The sequence below is a fragment of the Apus apus genome, chromosome 16 (assembly GCF_020740795.1).
Source record: "Apus apus isolate bApuApu2 chromosome 16, bApuApu2.pri.cur, whole genome shotgun sequence".
Taxonomy (NCBI): domain Eukaryota; kingdom Metazoa; phylum Chordata; class Aves; order Apodiformes; family Apodidae; genus Apus; species Apus apus.
The window spans coordinates 13,191,152-13,212,166 of record NC_067297.1 but is presented as its reverse complement, the minus strand read 5'-3'; the positions used below and the strand labels follow the sequence as shown (position 1 = coordinate 13,212,166).

Genomic DNA, 21,015 nt, shown 5'->3' with positions numbered 1-21,015 from the left:
CACAGAGCCTGAACAGCAGAGCCTGCTGATTTGGTGTAAAACCAGCGCAGACCCCATGAGCTGCACTGAACTGTCTGAACAGGGACAGCCTGTGAGACCCTGCCCCAGCTCTGAGCCCCACAGGTCAGCAACATTCCCCAAGGACCCTCCGTGCTGGAGATCCATGTCCTTACAGTAGGAGTCACAGACCCACAGCAACCACCACCTCCTCAAAATCCCGGATTTCCAAAAGAAGCCACCCCCCTCACACACCCCTGGGTACATACTGCCTTCGTCAGAGTCGTAGCTGTTGGCATCCTCCTCCTCCTCCTGGGGCTGCTGCCGCAGTGGGGCAGGGGGCTGTGGGGCAGGGGGCTGTGGGGCAGGGGGCTGCCGGCCCAGCCTCTCCTCTCTGCCGGGGGGCACAGCATAGCCCCCTCCTCGCTCCTCCCTGGCAGCAGCACGGGCTGGCTCTGGGGGTCCCAGCGGTGGGCTCACTGTGGGAGGGACCTCGTTAGCCCCCAGCACCCTCTGCAACCCCCAGGGCCTCACAGGTGGTCAAATTTTACCTTGTCTCTCTGGGAACCGGCCGGCTGGTCCAGGAGCTGGTCCAGGAGCTGGTCTTCCTACTGCTGGAGACAGGTAGAATCATGGAATCATTTTGGCTGGAAGATCCTTAAGACCATCCAGTCCAACCATTCCCCCAGCCCTGCCAAGGCCATCACTGACCCATGTCCCTCAGCACCACATCTATGTGGCTTTTAAGATCCCTCCAGGGATGGGGACTCTACCACTGCCCTGAGCAGCCTGGGTCAGGGCCTTTCCATGAAAAAGTTTGTTCCCAATATCCAATCTCACCCTCCCCTGACAAAACCTGAAGCCATTTGCTTTTGTTTTATCACTTGTTTCTTGGGAGAAGAGACCAACCTCCCCCCTCCTTGCTCCAACCTCTTTTCAGGCAGTTGTTGACAATGAAGTGGTCTCCCCTCAGCCTCCTTTTCTCCAGGCTGAACACCTCCAGTTCCCTCAGCCACTCCTCACAAACCTTGTGCTCCAGACCCTTCCCCAGATGCAGCATTACCAGGGTGCTCACCTGAACAACTCTCCATCCCTCTCCCACCCCAGCACTGGCATTTTCCCAAGCAGAAGAGTTCCTGCCCATGACACCAGGATGTTCCCTGCAGGGACTGAGCATCCTGGCTGCATTCCCATCCCATCCTACCTTGGGGTGCTGGACCAGGAGCAGGGCTGGCAGTGGCTGGTGGGGGTGGCCGTGGGGCTTGCATGGAGTTCATCCTCCTCACCCCTGCAAGAAGGGAGAATTAGCAGCAGCGTTTTGGGTCCTGGGGGCTTTGCCTGTGTAGAGGAGGGGGCTACAGCCAGAAACAGCTGGGGAAGGGCAGCCAGAGGCAGCAGAGAGGAGAGAGGTTTGGCTGGTGGATGGAGGTAGCTGAGATAATGGCTCAGCCCCATAAGATTTTGGGGCCCGTGCTGTGGGGAGCAGGTGCAACTTAGTTCCAACTCAACTGTGTTTCCACTCTGCTGACAATCAGCCTGGAAAGTGCTGAGCCCACTCCCTTATTCACCTACAGCTCTCAGGTCGTACATGAAGCTTTTCAAATTCATGTCCTTCCATGGTCATAAGATGCCTCTTTGCAGGAAAAAGCACTGCAAGATCCTCCCACATGCAGGGGAAGGGATGGGGACCCCCCGCCATGTCTCCCCTGGACTCCACCAAGCCCCATGGAGCCATGTAAGACACCAAACAGGGAGCAGGTGCCAGTGCTCTATGATGTGAAATCATAGAATCACTTGGGTTGGAAGGGAATTTAAAAACCATATTGTTCCAACCCCCTGCATGGGCAGGGACACCTCCCAGCAGCCCAGGTTGCTCCAAGCCCCATCCAACCTGCCCTTCAACACTGCCAGGGATGGGGCAGCCACAGCTTCCCTGGGTCCCCATAGACGTGTCTTCATAGCAGAGGTGTTCCAGTCCAGCAGAGACAACCCCTGTACAGCTGCTGCCATCATGCCCCAGCCCTTCCCCTCCCAAGCACACAGAAGCACAGCTCTCACCAGGGCTCCTGCTGACCCCGCTCTCAGCAGTGTGGTCACGGCTCTCGGTGTCCCCTCTGGTGTCCTCATTGCCACAGGGACCTGGCCTGCCCTTGGCGTAGCTTCCCTGGGCACCCACTGTCACATCACTGCCTGCAGGGAGAGGGGCAGAAGAGCTGCTGAGTCTGGCACCCCAACCACCCCCTGGCTCCGAGAGCAGCCACCTGGGTGACACCTGGCTGGGGCGTCAGGGGGGAAGGAGGATGGTCACTGCAGCATCAAACCAGAGCCTCAGGAACTGCAGCCAGCTGCTCCTGGCACGGCAACAGGAGGGCTCTGCACCATCAGACCTGCACACTGTGGTTGGGAAAACCCAAAGGACACCAGGAGATACAAGAGCCCAGGAGGAAAATAAGGCCAGAAGCATCCATCAGCCATTCCACAGCTCCCAACTAACCCCCCAAGCCATTACAGCTCCACGGTCCCTGGCACAGGGGGATCATATTTTCTTTATGCTGATCCCCTGCCATTTATTAGCATGATGAGGGTGACAGCTGTCCTCACCTCCCTCTGCAGCCACCCTGCTGGGGCTGTCCTGGAGGATAAATCCCAGCCACACACACCAGGGTGCTCAGGCTGCTCCGTGGTGATAAATCACAGCCCACGGACAGGATGGAAAAGATCTTGGCACTCACCTGGCTCGTGCTGGAGATGCCAGGGATAAATCTTTGCTGTGACATAAATGGGATGTTTATCCTTGGCTGGGCTCTCAGGGTCACCAGGCACAAGGAGACAGCAAAACACAACAGATTGTGGCAGAGAGGGAAGAGGAGGAGGGGGGAAAATGCCTTGGTGCTGAAGAGAAGGGAGGAGACGAAACGAGCATCCACAATCAGAAGCCCCCATGGTGCAGAATTAGGGATGCAATACGTAATTTTCCAAGGGAGCTTTAGGAAAATCACAGACATGCAGATCACCAGGAGAGACCTGGGGTGCCTGGCAAACCCTCCCCGACTGCTTTTAATAAAAGCAGCTTGTTGTGGGGCCGGGAAGCTTAACAGCACCAGCTACTATTGCTATTAAATAGTCTTAATTAAGTGGTTTCCCCAAATGCTGTGGCGTGGGAAGATGAAGATCATCAGTTGGCACAACCAGGGTGGGCACAACCTTGGTGAAGCTCAACTGGAGCAGTGAGCTGGAGCATGGGTATCCCCCTGTCGGTATCCCAACCTGATCATCTCCCTGCTGGTGCTGGAGGGGGTGTGAGGAAATGTCATCACCTTGGCTCTCCAATGCCAAACTGTGAAAATGGGCTATTGTGCAAAACTGGCTCCCTGGAAGCAGCGGGACCCCCTGCCCCAGCTCCTGGGGGTGCCAATGGCAACATCCAGAGCATGCAGGTCCAGAGCAGGGTGTATGAGGCATGGACTGCTGCTTGCTTACCACAGCCTCCTCAGCTGGCATTGCTATTAAAAGGGACACAACCAGAGCCCTGGGGGGCTGCAAGTGCTGGGGGGCAAGGGATGACCCTCAAAAGCCACCCCTGCCTCCTTGCCCTGGTACCTGTGCATAGGACAAGGCTGGGCACAGGGCACCAGCAGCTTCGGTGGGGGAAACCCGACAGAGCCAGAGCTCTGCTGCTCCAGCCCTCGCCAACACACACAATCCCCCGCCCCGAACCGCCTAAAAAGTTTCCACAGGAGGGTTTTTCAAGGACTGCCATTAAATAACCAGAAAAACACCCGTCAATCAGCATCGGGAAACGACACCCCCGGAGGCAATTCTGCTCCGGGCTCTAAATTGCAGCGTTTCAGCCCAGGCGCGTGCAGTGGGTGGGGAAGCCCCAGAATAGCTCTGTCCCCGCGGGGTGGGTGGCAGCAGCAAGGAGGGGTCCTGCCGCTGCAGCATCCCGTGGGAAAACGCTGTAAGGAAAGGAGGGAGGGAGGGAAGGGGCCCGGCACCAGGGCAGCAGCACGGGGAGGGTGCGAACACCGGTGCTTACCGTCGGGGTCCTGCTCGGCCGGGGCGTCCGCCTGGCCTTGGGGGCACAAACAGAGCGAGAAGGGGTGAAGCTGCAGCCCACCCACCCCACCAAAGCCAGCCCGGGCCCTGCTGCTGCTGCTCTTTCCCCACCTTTCCCTCCTTATTCTTGTTTTTGCCGGGCTCCTCCATCACCGTGTTCATACCCAGACGCTGTCAGAAGCCCCGGCCGGGTGCCCCAGATCCCTGCCCCGGGCTGTCCCTGCAATCCCAGCCGTCCCGACTTGGACAGCCCAGAGGAAGCCTCAGCAGGCAGGAGGGCAGCGGAAAGATTTCTGCACCCTTTGGAAAACAGACAACAGCTCCACGGCTGCTCTGGAGGCTTTTTGCCAGGGCTCACCCTTGACAACAAGGAGGAGGAGACTGGCTGGCCCCCTGCCCCTCGCACCCGCTGTCACCTACCTCGGGTGGGCGCCCGGGAGGGAAGTTTCGGGTCCTGGGTGGGCGGCTCGGATGGGCTGGGCTCGCTCGGGGTTTGGGGTCCCTTGTTCTTGCTGACAGGCATCGGCTGGGGCAGCATTTGCTTGGGCAAACCCTTGAAGAACCAGGCTCCGGAGCGCTTCCACACCTGGGGGTGCAGGCAGAGGGGTGGCACCCATGTCGGGGAGGGTGCTGGGTGCCTTCACCCCCCTGCATCACCAGGGTCTGTCTCCAGCAGGCAACACCGAGGATGTGCATCCCTGTATCCCGCAGCCCATCCTGCTTATTCATTAACTCATCAGCTTTTGCACACTCTAGGTGGCAGGGAACTGAGCTCTGGCCACAACGACCCCTTCAACCCTGATACTTTGTTTTAAAGAAATAAAATAAATGGCGTTTTAGATAGGAAACCAGACGATCCTATTAGCTGAGCAAGGTTTAGTGGTGAAAGCCTCTGGGAGCATCCCCCAGGTCTGGAGCTGCTTTTGTCTCAGAGGTCTGGGGTGAGGATAGTACGTGGGGTGAAACCAAGGGAAGAGACCTTGTCCCTGGTCCAGAGAAGCCAGCCGTGGGGTGAGGGGCAGGGCCCTGGGGCCACACTCACCTCCCGCTGCTCGCTGCAGATCTTGCAGAGCCAGACGGCCTGGGGCCGGCTGTTGCTGGTCTCCACCCCACACTTGGTGCAGACGTTCTGCAGAGAAAGCAAAGGGCAGGTGGCAGCAGGGACCCCGTGGCCATCAACAGGTCATAGAATCATCACATTGTTTTAGTTGGAAAAGATCATCCAGTCCAACCATTAGCCTAACTCGGCCAAGTCCACCACTAGCCCATGTCCCTCAGCACCACATCTACATGGTTTCTAAATCCCTCCAGGGATGGTGACTCCACCACTGCTCTGGGCAGCCTGTGCTAGGTCTTGACACCCCTTTCCAGAAATAAATTGTCCCCAATATCCAATCTCAACCTGCCCTGGTTCAACCTGAGGCTATCACTTGCTCCCTGGGGAAAGAGATTGAACCCCCCTTGCTCTAGCCTCTTTTCAGGCAGTTACACAGCATGAGGAGCTCTCCCCTCAGCCTCCTTTTCTCCAGGCTGAACACCCCCCATCCCCTCAAGCCACTCCTCGTAAGACTTGTGCTCCAGACCCTTCCCCAGCTCCGTTGCTCTTCTCTGGATACACTCCAGCCCTTCAATGTCCTTCTTGTCGTGAGGGTCCCACCACACCAGCACCACCCTTCAGGAACGTGAGGTTAATAGAGATGGTTAATGAGGCGGTTAACAAGGTTTCCCAGCACAACCATCCCTGATGTCCCCTTGCTTGGAGGGATGCTGGGCAACCGAGACAGGCACCGAAAGCCCCAGGATGCCAGTTTTGGCACCAGAGAGGGAGCTGCAGGGGCCCGGGGACGCCTCACCTTCTTGCAGTCCTCGCAGACAACGCAGGCGGATCCCCGCGGCCCCAGCTGCTCCCCGCAGAGGATGCAGCGGTTCACGCCGTCCCCCAGCACGCTGCGCCGCATGTCGTCCAGCCGCGCCACCAGCCGCCTGCCGGGAGCGGAGACGGGCTGTCGGGAATGGCACGGCATGGCCGGGATGCAGGGGCCCTGCTCCCAGCGGCGGTCGGGAATGGCACGGCATGGCCGGGATGCAGGGGCCCTGCTCCCAGCGGCTGTCGGGAATGTCGTGGCATGGCCGGGATGCAGGGGCCCTGCTCCCAGCGGCTGTCGGGAATGGCACAGCTGGGATGCAAGGGTCTCACTATCTAGGGACTCTTGGGAATATCACAGCATGGCTGGGATGCAGGAGTCCTGCTCCCCAGGGACACCTGCTGCTTTTGGACCAGCCATTCCTTTTCCTGGTGCAGCTTCCAACAGACTCTTCCAGATACGGGAATGCAGCCAGCAGAAAAGACACATCCCAGGGGACATGTCAGAATGTTCTATTCCCCTATAGCTTCATATCACACAACTATGAACTTCCAGACACTGCCAGAGAGTGGATTCCAGCCCCAGCTCCCACATACCCAAGTCAGCACCTTCCCACAGAGCAGTTTGGCAGCAGCAAAGCAGCTGTTTCTCTCACTCCCCCCCTCCCCAATGGAAAACTTCCCACTGAGTCCCAGTGACTGCCTGTGGAAGAGCTGTGAGCAGATCTCACAAGGGCTCTGGTGAGAGGATTGAAGGAATTAATTTGTTTTCTCATTTTCTAAGGAAAAATAAGGCATATAATTTACTTTATGGAAATTCTTAGCCCTTTGAATTAAATGCAAAGAGCCCACTGGAGAGCAGGCTAGAAAAACACATCTGTTTCCTGCACAGGTGAAAAACAAGAAACAAAACAACCCAGTTAAGCAGCTTCTGAAAAACAAAAAAACCCCAAACAAACAAAAAACCCCACCAGAACAAAACCAACTAACGAAACAAAACCAAAAAGCAAACCAAACAGCACTGGGAACAGGAGTTTGCAAAGAGGGAGCAGGAGCTGGAGTGAGCTGCTGAGAGCCAGTGGGGAGTGGGACACTCAGTTAACCCAGAATCCTGACCTTAAAAATAGCCCTAGAAGGGAAAAATGATGCATTATTGATGCCATTCAGCCAAGAAGGAAAAGGAATGAAGGGAGGGAGGAGATCTGAGCCCACCAGAGAGAGCAGCAGCCCCTCGCCACCTGGGCTGCTCCTGTGGCAGCCTGACCCCAATCTGACAAACCTGAGGCTGTAAAAACCACCCAATGTTTAAAGGACATTTTCCCACATGTCTGATGACAACATCAGATTTATGCTGGCTTGGCTGCTGGCACCTTGGAATGGCTCATAAACAATATATGAGCTCCCTGGCACGGAAGGTGCCACTGCAGTCGGTCTCCAGCTGCTCGCAGGACAACCGGGGAAATGCAAATGTGTTATTGTACCTGGGTGTGTGGGAAAGGAATAGCAGCAAGAAGGGGAAAATACAGCATCATGGAACATGTAACCTATTACAGTTCCTAAAATGCCCCATTAGAAGCTCACTGCCACCAACAGGAGCATTTCAAAGCCACTGAGTCAACCCCCCTGAAAGGGACACTTGGCTACATGACTCAGTGTACGTTAACCAGCCAAGACCAAGTAATTCACAGAATTCCAGACTGATTTGGGGTGGAAGGACCTTAAAGGTCATCTAGTCCCAACTTCCTGCCATGGGCAGGGACACCTCCCACCAGACCAGGTTGCTACAAGCCCCATCCAACCTGCCCTTCAACACTTCCAGGAATGGGGCAGCCACAGCTTCCCTGGGCAACCTGTTCCAGTGTCTCACCACCTTCACAGGGAAGAATTTCTTCCTCATGTCTCATCTAACTCTGCCATCATCTTGTTTAGGTAGAAGACTATTGCCTCATCTTGATCAGGCTGAAGATGCCAGCCTGACCAAAACCCAGGGGTGAATTTCCTGCTCCTCCACACACAGGGGCTGATCTCCCGAGCTGCTGCCGTGCAGGTGCCTTCTGACAGTCATCGATGCCTCACAGCCCATCCTCAGCCAGGAGAGGGGACAGCCAGGCTAGGGCCAGGCAGCCAGGAGAGCTGGGATTCAGGAGAAGCAGCTGTATTCACATCTCCAGCATCACCAGGCAGCAGATGGGTGAGCTTGCAAGTTCCTTCGATCTCACCCGAAGCTTCCTCAGCCACACAACCACGAGCCCGCTAAATACAGGAATCCTGGTTCTCAACCCAAGCTAATTCCTTGCCTGAACAAATCAGGTTTGTTGAAAAATTACATCCTCAGACCACAGCAAGGGGCTCTAATGCTGTTTGCTCCACTCTGGTCTTAGAAGGGAAGCTGATCTGCTCGCCTAACTCCCTGCTCCGGATTTATTCCTGAGAGATGCAGCTGCCTATCCCTGCCCCTGAGCCCCTGCTTAGTGTTTTGCAGATGATCTGTAGGGAATTTCTTCATAAGCTGCACAAGCCCTCATCTGCCCTTGGTGCTGATCCACCCCCCTGCAAGTCCCAGGGATTCCATCATCCCAGAAACACCCGGCCAGCAACACCCAATATCCCAATTAAAACCTGGAAACTGGCTGTTCCCCAGATGTTTCTTCTTTACATGAATCCCACCACAGTTGTTCCCAGCCCACATCAATGCAGGGCCCCATTAAAAAGCCCCTGACAGCAAATAACCATCAACATCCAGCTTCTCCTGCAGCACATTGCTCCCACCTCCACATTTTGGGGGAAAAAAAAATCTGCCTTTTCCCAGCAGCAAAGCACGTGTACAAGCCCTGTATCTTCTGCAAGTTCCCCTTGCTCTGCTACAAGAGCTCTGCTCTGAGAGAAGCAGCTTCCAGTTGGAAATCTGCAAGCCCAAACAAACTTATTATAGAAACTAGAACAAATGGCACAATCAAAGGGAAAAAAAACAAGCCTTTGCATTTCAAGAGATTCATTATTGAGCTGCAAAATCTTTCCCAGCCTCTTATTTACCAGCAGCAGCTCCTTAAGTGGATTTATTTTTTTAAGCAGTGGCAGAGCTTCAGCAGCCAGTGCTCACACCTGTGGCTCCAGTTCCAAACAAAGCCCATTTCCTTAATTAAAACATCCATTCAAGCTGGAGAAATCGGGCTATTTCCCCCCAGTTCAAACACTGCCAGAAGAGGACTGTATAAAGGTTAAACTTCAAGTCCTGGTGTGAATCTGGCAACAAGACCTGGGTGAGGGGGGACCACACTGAGCCCCACTGGCTGGAACATCTGGATTTATGTGATAACTGGGAGCAGACTGCCCAAGTTTCTCTTCAACCTCATCCAGCATCCCCCTGCACACGTGCTGGAGCCCCACACGTGGGCTGTTCCCCTACTGATGCCCTGCTCTTGCCCAGGAAGCAGCCAGGAACAAACTTTCTGCCTTCCCAAAAGCTTTTCTCACCCCTAGATATCATTTGTCTCCTTCTTATTGCTCATAAAACAGCCACTCAATTAATCCCTCTCCCTCGCACGTCTCTAGGGCAACAGCAGCATCTTCCTCACCATTATGAGCACTTCAAAGTGCCCGTCCCTCCGGCCTCTGAAAGACTGACTTCAAAGAGGAGGAAATCTGCTTCAAATTGTTAAAATGGGGGAAAAAAACCACCAAGACAGGAGTGATCAAAGCTGCTAAGCTCTGCAACCAGGAGCATCACCACTCCTGGAGAGAGTGTCCAGAGAAATAACCTGTTGGTGACTGATGCGAGAGAGGGAGAAGGACTGAGCAATGCACTGGATCCAAAATGTTTCACATGCACTTGAGGTGGTAGCACCAATAAAACAGTCCCCTGGTAACACAACACCTGCCTGGCCCCGAAATGTGGTTTGGAAGAGAAAGGGGAGCAGCCCCAGGGCAGGGCTGGTGCTCCAAGGAAGACCTAGAAACATCTCCTGCGATTTCAGGCGGAGGTATGGTCCCATGGGGATGCAGCAAAGCTGGGCTGAGGGACCATCCACCAGCTGGGCTGAAACCTAGATGGGGCAGTAATCCACAGGGAATTGGCATCTTCCCTTGCTCTGGGACCAGAGCAATCCCAAGAGGGACAGAGAGACCTGGCGTGTGGGGCGGATGAGCTCGGGAAACGAGATTAAAGGTGGGGCAGAGACAGGAGCTTGTCCTGTTTAAATATTCAACTCTGCTCTGCAGAAAGGAAGGGCTAAAACAGGCCTAATGGGTTTGAAACCACCATGGGGAGGACATTTAATGCAGCAGAGATGGGAGAAGGACCTGACTGGTGAGGAAGGGCTCAATCCAGGGCACCAGGTCCTTCCCAGCCTCGTGTGGGGACAGACTCGGCCACCACTTACGTGGCAAAAGAAGTAAAGTATAAGGCAAAGGAGGTCACAAACTGCCTCCAGAACGAAGCACTGACTTGTCTCCGTGGGGAAATCATGTGCCTTAAAGGGCTGAATATTAAATTAAGGCTAATTTTAATGGCATAAAAGAGTCAAGAAAAGCAGTCAAGCTACAGATTAAAGAAAACATAATTAAAACCAGAAGGGAAAATTAGAAGTTATTTTCTTCCCTTACAAGTGCACAGGTAACAAGAGCTAAAGCATCATTTGAGCTTTTACAGGTCGACCCTCAAGGCTTGTTGTCTGCTGAGGGTCCCCACAGCGGACGAGGATGCCCCAGGAGGCCAGGGGCATTCAGACATGTCAAAGTGTCCTGTCTGCTGCTGTTGCATCACCTCAGCTGCTCCTTCCCTCCTGGGAGGGGTTACAGCAGGGTGGTTATTCTTCAGGTTCATGCCAGTCTCAGAAATGAAAGAGGAGGTTTTGTCTTTTAGGAAAATACCCAAAACCACTCACAAATTCAAGCAGCACATCTTCTGGCCGTGCATTGACCTCAGCTCTTCTAGGAGGTGGCACCTCAGGAGACATTGCTGTCTGCCTCCAGCACCCACCTTGTCCTTCCCAGCCCCTATTTTTATTTTCCTGTTGTCTGAACACAAGGAAGAAAATCGGAGAGCGTGGTCCCCAGAGAGCATCTCTGCTGCTGGCCACCGAGGTTAATGACTTAATCCCCTGTGACTTCAGCCATCTGCTCCAGCATTATGCATGTGTCAGCCCAGCAATGAGCAGCCAAATTAAAATGCAATCCTGTTTGATAGCTGATCCCCTCAGAGGAAAGGTGATGGGCTGGGACCCGTGGGGAGACATCACACTAAACTTTAGAGGGAAGGGAGTAGCTGCACCCAGGCAGGGGCACTGCCAGATCCAGGTGCCATGTGTCACCTCACCCCTGGCAGAACCAGCTCTGTGCCTCAAGGCACTCTCCAAAACCAGGGATTTCTAACTTTGAGTGGTTTAAGATATTTTCCTCACTGCTGAGAACATGCTGGACCTCATTAGGCAGCAGAGCAGACTCAGTGGGTTATTGATGGCACCCAATTATCAGTGTGTAACGGAGCCAATTAGTGTCTGCAGGAGCTCCTGTGTCAGCGGGGAGGAAACGGCTCCTCACAGACCACAGCCAGAGCATCAGCAGCACTGGGGCATCACCCCCAAAAATGGCACAGAGCAGGGACCCCTGAGCACCAGCCCAGGCCAAGCAGGGAGAAGGGAGGAGAACAGACACATTCCTGCTGCAAATCCACTTTTCCTCCTATCCCTCTGCCCACCAGCTCTCAACCCATGTCTCTAAACTGGCCCAAAGGATGATCCCAATCTCCAGGCAGCTGTGAAGTCCTTCACCACCTCCCACCCAGCACACTGCCTCTGTATCACCGTTTAAGATTATTTCAGCTCCTATTTCACTTCTCTGTGACATGAGACAACGACCCAGCCAGAAAAAAAAAACAAAACAAACACAAACAAAAAAACCCAAAACCCTCAAAACCCCTACACACCAAAACGTCCCTGTCCTCCAATCCTCATCAGCATCCAGATCACGTCTCCCACGGGCCTCCATCCACCTCCAGTGCTAAAAATACTCTTTTGCTAGATTAATTTGAGCTGGGTTTGACATGAAGCCTGATTCCACCAACATTTTCTCAACAAGCACCATTGATTTGTTCTCACCCTCAGCCAAGGAAAGGGGCTTATGACAGGGCAGATGCAGGAAAGGGGACACTAGAGGGCAAGAGATGAATGGGCACTAGATCAGGAGGGACTTCAAGACAGGAGTAGGCCCATTTGCACCCAGAATCACAAATTGGTTTGGGGTGGAAGGGACCACACAGCCCCAACCCCCAGCCATGGGCAGGGACACCTCCTGCCAGACCAGGTTGCTCCAAACCCCATCCAATCTGGCCTTGAACACTTCCAGAGATGAGGCAGCCACAGTTTTTCAAGCACTAGAAGGTGCTATAAGGTCTCCCCAGAGCCTTCTCTTCTCCAGGCTGAACAGCCCCAACTCTCTCAGTCTCCAGAACAGCAGGGTTTCAGCCCTTGGATCATCTCCATGGCCTCCTCTGGACTCACTCCAAGAGCTCAAATGTATGTAAAGCTCAAATGCACCCCTCAAAACACATCCACTCGTGAAGATACTACCAAGTATTTACCTCACATCCCCCCTTTGGAAGGCAGATTAATTCATGTCAGCTATTCCTCATATTAACCAAAACCAAGATTTTAACAGATCTTCCTTTTCTCCCCTTCCAGGAATAGAAAATTGCAGAAAACCAGGCTTTCCCTCTTTCGAGCAGCCCGTGGGACAGAGGGACACAGCAACAGCCACTGCCAGAGGCCAGCCTGGCAAACCCAGATTATTGTGTAACCTAAGGAGCTATCCTGGATAACATCCCAGCTGCATCCCAAGTGGGCAACGCTGCACCAGCCTGATCCAGGCTCTGGCCCACATCCCTGGAGCTTCACCTCCTCCAGCTCCCGTTGGATGAGGCAACGAGCCCAAAGGAGCTGGCGTGGCTCCTGCTGCGCCCACACGCAGGAGGCAAAGTCCTCTGCCCAGCTTCTTCATGAATGAGGATGAGAAAACCACCCCCGACTCAGCCAGGGAAGGCAGAGGGGGAGTTCTGGCAGGTGCACAAGCAGCTGTGGGAAGGCGCCGCGCAAAAAATACAACATCTCTCCCTCCCTCCCTGCTAAAGTTGATTTAATCCAAAGAGCCTCAACATCTGAGAGTCATTCTTCCCGGGCTGCAAATGGGCACAGGCAGGGAAAGGCTGTTTGTAAGCACTTTTTGGGAATGAATCACCCCCATTCACAGCTCCTGGCACCTGGTTCCTGCCAGGAAGGCAGCAAAGTGCTGCACCTCATCATGCCAGCGGGAGCCAGCACGTCCCTGGGGCATATGCTGAGCCCTGGGCAGCAGGAGGAACTGGTACCTGCCTGAGGTTCTCACAGAGCCACTCCAGATGAGGGATTTCAAATATCAAGTAAGTAAATCCACCCCTCAGGAGCTGTGGAGGAGGCTGTGTGTGGCAGCTGGAGCAGCCTGTGCTCACACATCGCAAACGCACCCTCCCTATTTCAGGATTATTGAGGAGAAAAAGGGGATTTGAGGTTCTCTGAAACAGCAGAAAGCATGGATTCTGTCTGGGCCTGACCACTTCCCTTGCGGGGGGGGGGAATACAAAAAAAAAAAACAGTTGATGCTTAAGCTCAGCAAGAATAAAATGCTCCTCTGTAATGAAAAGAGGCGTGATGCCTGATGAATGGGATTACGGAGAGCCCCTCTGACACCACCCCCAGCAGAGCACACCCATATACCTCATCACGAGCATTATTTTGCCTGGCACCTTTGCCCAGGCAGGGGAGACATGCAGAGAAAGCAAATGTGGGCACTTCTTGCCCTCTGCTCCACAGCAGGTGCATGAGCACCAGGGATGTCCACCTCGAATGCAGCCAGGAGCAGCAGCAGCCCCTGGGAGCTGGTCCCAAGGCATGGAAATGGAAATAATGAGAATATTTCTAAGGCTGAGAATCACTCAGGCCCAGTCAGCTCCACACACAGCTCATTTCTGGGTGACAGGATGGATCATCCACCTGGACACATGGCCAGAGGGGGTGATGGATCCATCCATGTTCCCAAAACCAGACAAAATGCCTTTTTGGTGAGCCGTGGCCTTGCCCATACTCAGGGGCGCTCATGCTCAGGCCTGGGCAAGCAGCTTCACCAAATGTGATGTTATTAATGATCCTTCTGGGCTCAAAAAAATAAATTAATTAATTAATCAATGAACATATTAACTCTTGCTCCAGACGTGAGAGGCTCCATCCCCTGCTCACAGGTTCCTCCTGGCCAAGGACCAACACCGGCTCAAAAAGATCCCTGCAGGCTCCTGAGCAGCAGAAATGCTGCAGTGCAGAGGCTGCTGCCCAGAAGAGCAGCCCAACTGGTGCCTTCCCAGCCAGTCCCAGGCCCTCCCAGTGCCTCACCCGATGCGTTCCTGCTCCATCTCCTCCATCTTCTCAGCGCGGGCAATGACTCTGTTGATGATCTCCTTCTCCTCATCCGTCAGCTCCACACTCTTGCGCTGCCGGTCGGGTTGGCCGCCCCGTGCTGACCAGCCCTGGGGGAGCCTGCAGAGAGGGAGGAGGGGGTCAGGGCTTCCTCCACAGCTCACACATGTGCACGTGTGTGTGCATGCACACTTGTGTGGGCAATAGCCGGGCACCCATTCCCAAGCCCAGGGAAGAGGGGGCATGACACCTCTCCACGCATCTCTTCTAGCCTGCAAATGGCCCCCACCCACCAGGTCAAAGCTCTCCTTTCCATTTTTGAGGGGGTTTCATATGGAAGCACTAGTTCCATACGGAGACAGCCCATTTCCTCTCAAAAACATCCTCATTATTTCCATGTTGAGCACCAGCTGATGTGGTTAACTCCATGTCCTGCTCTCTGCAGTGTGACACCAGCTCTCCCGGTGAGCTGTGCCAGGACAAGGGCTGCAGGAGCAGGCAGTTTTGTGGGTGTTCTCCTAACATCCTTTCCAAAGATCCCTTCACACAGTGAGCACAGCCTGGACATCAGGCAGCTTTAACACATCTTTCTGCTCAGCTTTCCTTCCCCCCCTAGGCTGAGCAGATCAGCCCTGTCTTAAACATTAAAATGCATTAAAACCCCATACAACACTTCCCAGGACTACTTGCTTTTTTCTTGAATGCAGGACAAGCTTTTCCCTGGTCTCTCAAGACCATTAAAGTAGCAGGTGAAAAGCAATAAGCCAGAAAGAAAAAAGAGCAAGTGAGGTACTTACTGCTCCTTCTCGCTGCTGGGAGGCACAGGGAAAGAGAGGGAAGAAGGATTAGGCGAGAGAAGGAACAAGGACAGCTCAGCACTCCCTCCTCCTCAAGGGTGACAGTCACTGTCCATGGATTCTGGCCACCAAAAACCAGCACACATCCAGCTGGGGATGGAGACCTGCTGGGTGGTGGGATGTGGCATCACCCTCACAGTGGCTGGACAGATGGACGGGTTTTCCAGTTGGCCCTGGGGTGTGTGCACCCTTCCCCAGGGGACAACACTGCAAAATCATAGAATCATGGAGTGGTTTGGAAGGGACCTCAAAGATCATCCAGTCCCAACTGGGCAGGGACACCTCCCACCAGACCAGCTGGCTCCAAGCCCCATCTGACCTGTCCTTGAACACTTCCAGGGATGGGGCAGCCACAGCTTCTCTGGGCAACCTGTTCCAGTGCCTCACCACCCTCACAGGGAAGAATTTCTTCCTCATGTCTAACCTAGATCTGCCCTCTTCCAAAAGCCATTACCCTGTGTCTGACCACTCCCTGCCCTTGTAATAAGTCCCTGCTCCCCTGCAGGGAGAGGAGGTCTCCCTGGAGCCTTCTCTTCTGAATGGCCCCATCTCTCTCAGCCTGTCTTCACAGGAGAGGTGCTCCAGCTCTTTCCTATGTCCCCATCCAACCAGGGTAAACTCACAACTCTGTCCCCTGAGGAGGACTCAGGGCACCTGCATCACCTGCCACCCCCAGGGACTCAACTCCCCTCCCTCCATCCTGCAGGATCTCTCACCCAGCCCGGAGAGACATGGTCCTGTCACCAGGGCACATCCACCGGTCCGAGCTGCCACCAACCACCGCGTCAGTCATCACCGGCCCCCGAGGGGACGTGGGGACAGAGTCTGGGCACACCAGTGCTCCTCTGCCAGCTGCACACTGGGGACGTCGATCAGCCTGCCCCTGCTCTCAGCCAGGTCACCTGGGGCTTCTAGAGAGGCTGTAGGGGGAAAAAAAACCCACACAAATCCCACCAAATTACACCAGGCAGGTCTTTATTTCTGGCATTAAGAGGAGCAGGAGGAACGGGAACGTCACTTCAGTTGCTGTCATGGATGAGACATCTGAGCCTACAACTGCCACCCTCCCAGGAGGGTGACAGAGCCACACACAGCACTGGTGTAATTAATGAGATTGCTGAGCTCCTGGTGATTATGAGGCTCCAGAGCTGGGAAGAAAGAGGATGTTTCTGCTTTAGAGGAAAAAAAACAATCTACAAACTAGGAGCTTCCCCCCAAAACGCAGCACAGCTCACTGTCCTCCCCCAGACTACATCCCCTCTGGAACTAAATTCCTCCTTTTTTTGTTTAATAAACTTATCACAAAATGAAACCCTGGGAGGTGCTGGAGGAGGAGGTGGCAAAGGACTCAAAGATGATATTCTGTCTGCTCATCTCCAGAGGAACCATCACCAAGGGACAACCTGGCCCAGGGGGGCTGGCTGTGCAGCAGCATGGAGAGCCCACAGCACAGGGGAGGGTACAGATCAATGGGTCATGTTTGTGAGCTCAGCTAGCTCCCATCTGCAGGTTTTTGACCCCATTCCTCTCCCTCAGGGGGGGGCATCCTCTGCACCTGCATTCAAATTACTTCTTGCAGCAGAAAACAAAACAAAACAACAAAACCGAAACAAAAACATAAAAGCTCAAAACCCTCTGCAGATCCCAGCCCATCATCCCCCCACACCTGCTGCCCTGGGAAGATGCTGCCCTGGATTCCTCCAGGCTGGAAGGGAAGGTCCCAGCACCCAGAGTCAGGGTCCTGGAGCTGCCAACAGGTCCCAGCAGGACCAGGGCTCAGCCAAAATCCAGCAAATACACTTTTACAGGGCACAAAGCTACTCCAGCTCTCAGCAAAACTCCAGCAGGAGGCTGTCCTGAGGAAAGGATGGAAAAGGAAAGCTGAAATCACAGACTGAGCCACAAAAGACCAGGCAACATTCCCAAGCAGGAGCAAAAAAAAAAAAAAAATTCACATCTTCCACTGTCTGCTCTGCAATATTGCAGGGGTTTCTCCATCATCCCTGACAAGTCAGCAGAGACTGAAGGCTCACCTTTGCTTCACTGATAACTTCAAAAAATAAAAATATACATATATATATATATATATATATATATAGTGAAGCACATGGGGTAATTAGTGTTCTGCTGGTTTCAGATGGTGCCTGTTCCTGTGCCAACCCAGAAGGCTCTGATTGACAAGGTCAATTAAATAAGCAAATTGCTCATTTACTGATCCACAATCTGCACTGCAGCAGCAAACTCCTGCCGGGATGCAGGGCCCAGCTGGGAACAGAGGGTCTCACCAGGATGGACATGGATTTAACAGGGTGCCCAGGAGGGCAGCGCTGAGCTGCCAGCGCCCATTTTTGGGGAGCTGCAAATGGATATGGAACTTGCCCAAGCAGGAGCAGCTGTCCCTGCCCCACAAAGAACAGGGGGAAAAAAATCCATGCTTTCCTAGAGAAGAGGGTAGAGTGACCACTGACACTTCACTGGGAGGGAGGAAAACTTCCCCCAACTAGAACTTTCTGCTAATAATAGAGAGGCCGCCGGCGTTTCGCTTTGCTGCAGATGGAGCGGAGCCCGGGGACGGCTCCTGGAGGAATTCACCAGCCTTCCCTCCACCTATAAATAATAGATTCTGAAGATCTACTTTGCATTACTTCCAGCAACTACTCTTGCTTGTCCTAATGCCTGGTTCTGCATTTTTAGCACACGGTAAAGAACAAAATAACAGCTTACCCTAGCTTTTTTCCCCCCCTGCCAAATCCATGCTCCCGAGCAAAGGACACGGCAATCCAAGTTGTGATCGATGGGATGCAGCAGCAGTTACTTAATGAAATGGAAATATCTCGCCCGAGGAGGATGCCATGAACCTTCCAGGGTTTGCCTGTCTCCAAAGGGTCCCAGAACCTGATCCTTTATGTCCCTCTTGTCCCCAGATGCTCAATGTTCCCTAATTTCAGGCGGAGGTCTGGAGGAGCGAGGCAGCAGCTCCCGCTGGCGCCAAGGCAGGCACATCCCAGGCAGAGCCAGGAATAGAAGCGAGGTCTTAATTTCTGGCCTTAAGGAAGAGCCACATGACTCTAATCATGCTGCTCTGTTACTTCTGTATGACAGAGCCCATGAATTTGATCATGCCTTAGTAAAAAAAGGGATTTAATATCTTCCGGGAATCACGCGGCCTCTCCCCGAGCCGCTGGCCCTGGTGTCCCACTCCAAGCCAAGAGGTGCCAATTCACGGGCCTGCTGCCAGCACCCAAAGTCTGCCAGACACAGTGCCAGGAACCAGCAGGTCCCTCTGGTCCTCCAGCATCCTGAGCAGGCAGGGAAAGGCAGCAGAAGCCCCACAGCAAAAGCCCATCCCACCCCAGGGACAACCGGAGGGACACGGGGCAGCAGGTGCCACCAGCAGGACCTGCAGTGCCACCGCCAGCTGGGCGTCTGCAGAGAGTCTGTGACAGGGCTGCCCAAACACACCACTTCAACAGTCTGGAAATTACATACCAGGGTAAAAAAAAAAAAACAAACAAGCAAAAAAAACCCCACCAAACAGAAGATTCCGTATTTTAAAGACTCTCAGGGCAATAATCAGGTTTTACAGTGAGCTCAGTGTTTCACACTCAGCGGTGCCTGCAGAGATCGTCTCCACCAGCAAAGATACTGACACAGGCAACCTATTTCTCCAGCCTCCTCAGCTCTGCAATGCAGCTTTCTTAAATATTGAATAAGTCTGCTGCTCTCCACCACCTGCCAGTGCCAATGATGAGGTAATTTTTGCATTGACAAAGCCTAATGCTATTAATCTGGTTCAAAAGAGCAGGTTTTTGAGCCCCTTCGTTCACCCGAGACAAACACACTCATAGACAGGGCATCGGTGACAGCTTCCTCTTCACCACCAGACCCCAACAAACACCACAAACTGCTGCTTGGGTGCCAAGTGAGGGGTTATTTCTGCCTGTCATTATCAAAGAGGAGGTTTTGAACTCAAAGGGATCCAAACAGCTGAGAGGGTTCTCACGCCAGCTCCAAGGCTGGCTCCAGAGATGCTTTATGCTTCCCAGCTGGATAGTGGAGCTGGGGTTGGGGAGGGAAAAACCGGGCATGAGTATGGGATGGGGCTCCCATACCCAAGGGGAAGGGGTGCGTGGTTTGTGGTGACAAGGACCCAGTGGGAACTCCCCAAGATGAGCAAATGCAGTTGCAGGGATGTGCTGGCAGCCCCAGGATGGGAATCATGTCCCTCCTGCCACTCACAGCCACCCATGTCCCCACACACCGTTTCCAGCTGGAGCTCTCTCCCAGCTAGAAGTGACAATTGCCACCACATCATGAAGCCATCAGGACCAAATCCTGCCTTCCCTTCCACATCCCAACACTGGGGCCCAGTCCCTGGTGCCCAGGAGAGCTGTGTTAGCCACAGGGTCCCAACCAGAGCCTTGACATGGACACTGTGCCCCCACACCCAGCTCTGTCCTGAGCATCTCACAACACCCCAGATCTTCTTTTCCCAGGAAAAGGAGCTCCACACACCTCATAGCATCTCCTGCCACCATACATGCATGGCTATAGGGGCCACAGCAGGGTGCTCACTCCCCTCCAGCCTCACACAGGATTTGGCACTACTGGATTTACCTGGCAAACAAGAAACAAGTGTAAGCAGCCCCAAAACAGCTGCCAAAGCAGCCACATTGTGCTGCACAAGGAGTAGAGCAGGTAGAAGGGCAGGGTCCCATGCTCCCAAACTCCCTCAAATTCCAACATCCGCAGGCAGCCAGCACCCACTCCTGATCTCATCTAGGATGCAAATTGGTTTAGAAATTTCAGACAAAATCAGGCAGGCTGCTCTATGGATGCTGCTCCAGGAAACAGCCCACGTCTGAGACTTCCCTTTAAAAAAAGAAGGGAGCAAGGCACATGGCAGCTGGCAGGAGCACATGGAAGCAGCAAACTGGCACTGCCTGACCTGTGGAGACACAGACAGGTCTGGCAAAGGGGCATAGGACAGCAGGACAGTCCCTCTGGGACTCCAGGGGAAGCACCAAGTGCCCCACACTCATGGGGCAGCTGCCCATGATCCCACAGGGACCGTGGCACCCCAGCAGGAGGTGCAGAGCCTCTCCCTGACTGTGGGTGCTTGAAACTTGGCTTTTGAGAAAGACCAGAACCAGCAAGTCCCAAACCCAGGGCCATGACCTGCTTCATCCCACACCAGACCCTCACCAGGAACATCCCAGGCCACCCTGGCACTAGCTGGCTAATTACTGCTGCTCTCCACCACCATCCAGCTCAACCCACAGCCCAGCCCAGAGCATCCCAACTGCCAATACCTTGGCCAATGCTGCCTTCAAAGTAGCTTAAGGTGCCGAGTTACACCTTTTTTTCCCCCCCTCCCCCTTAATTCCCTGTCATCCTCCAGACAAAGGTCCATCCCAAGGCAGCCAAGCAGCAGTCAGTTTTATTTAAGCAGCACGTTGACATTTCCTCCAGCAGCTCCTTTGCAACCAAGCACTGCTCCACTGCTGTCAGGAGGATTGACTCCTGTTGACTAATTGCAGGAATGGCAAAGATGGGGGAAAAAAAACCCATATATATCAAAACGGGGGGTTGTCTGACTTACCCGTGGCTGCTGGGGCAGGGCCGGGCCCGAGGGCTCCCCAGGCCCTCAGGGTGCTGTGTGAGATGCAGCAGCATCCCGAGCTCCGCAGCTCCCGAGGCTGCTTAGCAACAGAGGGCGGCAGCGCCGCGCGGGGCAGGGGCCGGAGCTGCCGCGGTGACCCGGCCCCGCCAGCCGCGCCTTCGGGAGGATGCTGCAGGG

The 21,015-nt window shown here is 54.1% G+C and overlaps 1 protein-coding gene across 1 annotated transcript in view; it reads right to left on the bottom strand.

Moving 5' to 3' along the window:
- The window catches only part of RPH3A (rabphilin 3A), a 32,178-nt gene that overhangs the window by 8,389 nt on the left and 2,774 nt on the right, over positions 1 to 21,015 (bottom strand). The window contains exons 2-12 of the mRNA XM_051634321.1: positions 15,932 to 16,135; positions 15,156 to 15,170; positions 14,335 to 14,478; positions 5,910 to 6,039; positions 5,099 to 5,185; positions 4,477 to 4,642; positions 4,037 to 4,072; positions 2,056 to 2,187; positions 1,202 to 1,285; positions 549 to 611; positions 267 to 476 (exon numbers count right to left, since the gene is read on the bottom strand). Of these exons, the coding sequence (XP_051490281.1) occupies positions 267 to 476; positions 549 to 611; positions 1,202 to 1,285; positions 2,056 to 2,187; positions 4,037 to 4,072; positions 4,477 to 4,642; positions 5,099 to 5,185; positions 5,910 to 6,039; positions 14,335 to 14,478; positions 15,156 to 15,170; positions 15,932 to 16,008 (1,144 nt within the window). The 5' untranslated portion in view covers positions 16,009 to 16,135. The remainder of the gene's footprint in view (positions 1 to 266; positions 477 to 548; positions 612 to 1,201; positions 1,286 to 2,055; positions 2,188 to 4,036; positions 4,073 to 4,476; positions 4,643 to 5,098; positions 5,186 to 5,909; positions 6,040 to 14,334; positions 14,479 to 15,155; positions 15,171 to 15,931; positions 16,136 to 21,015) is intronic.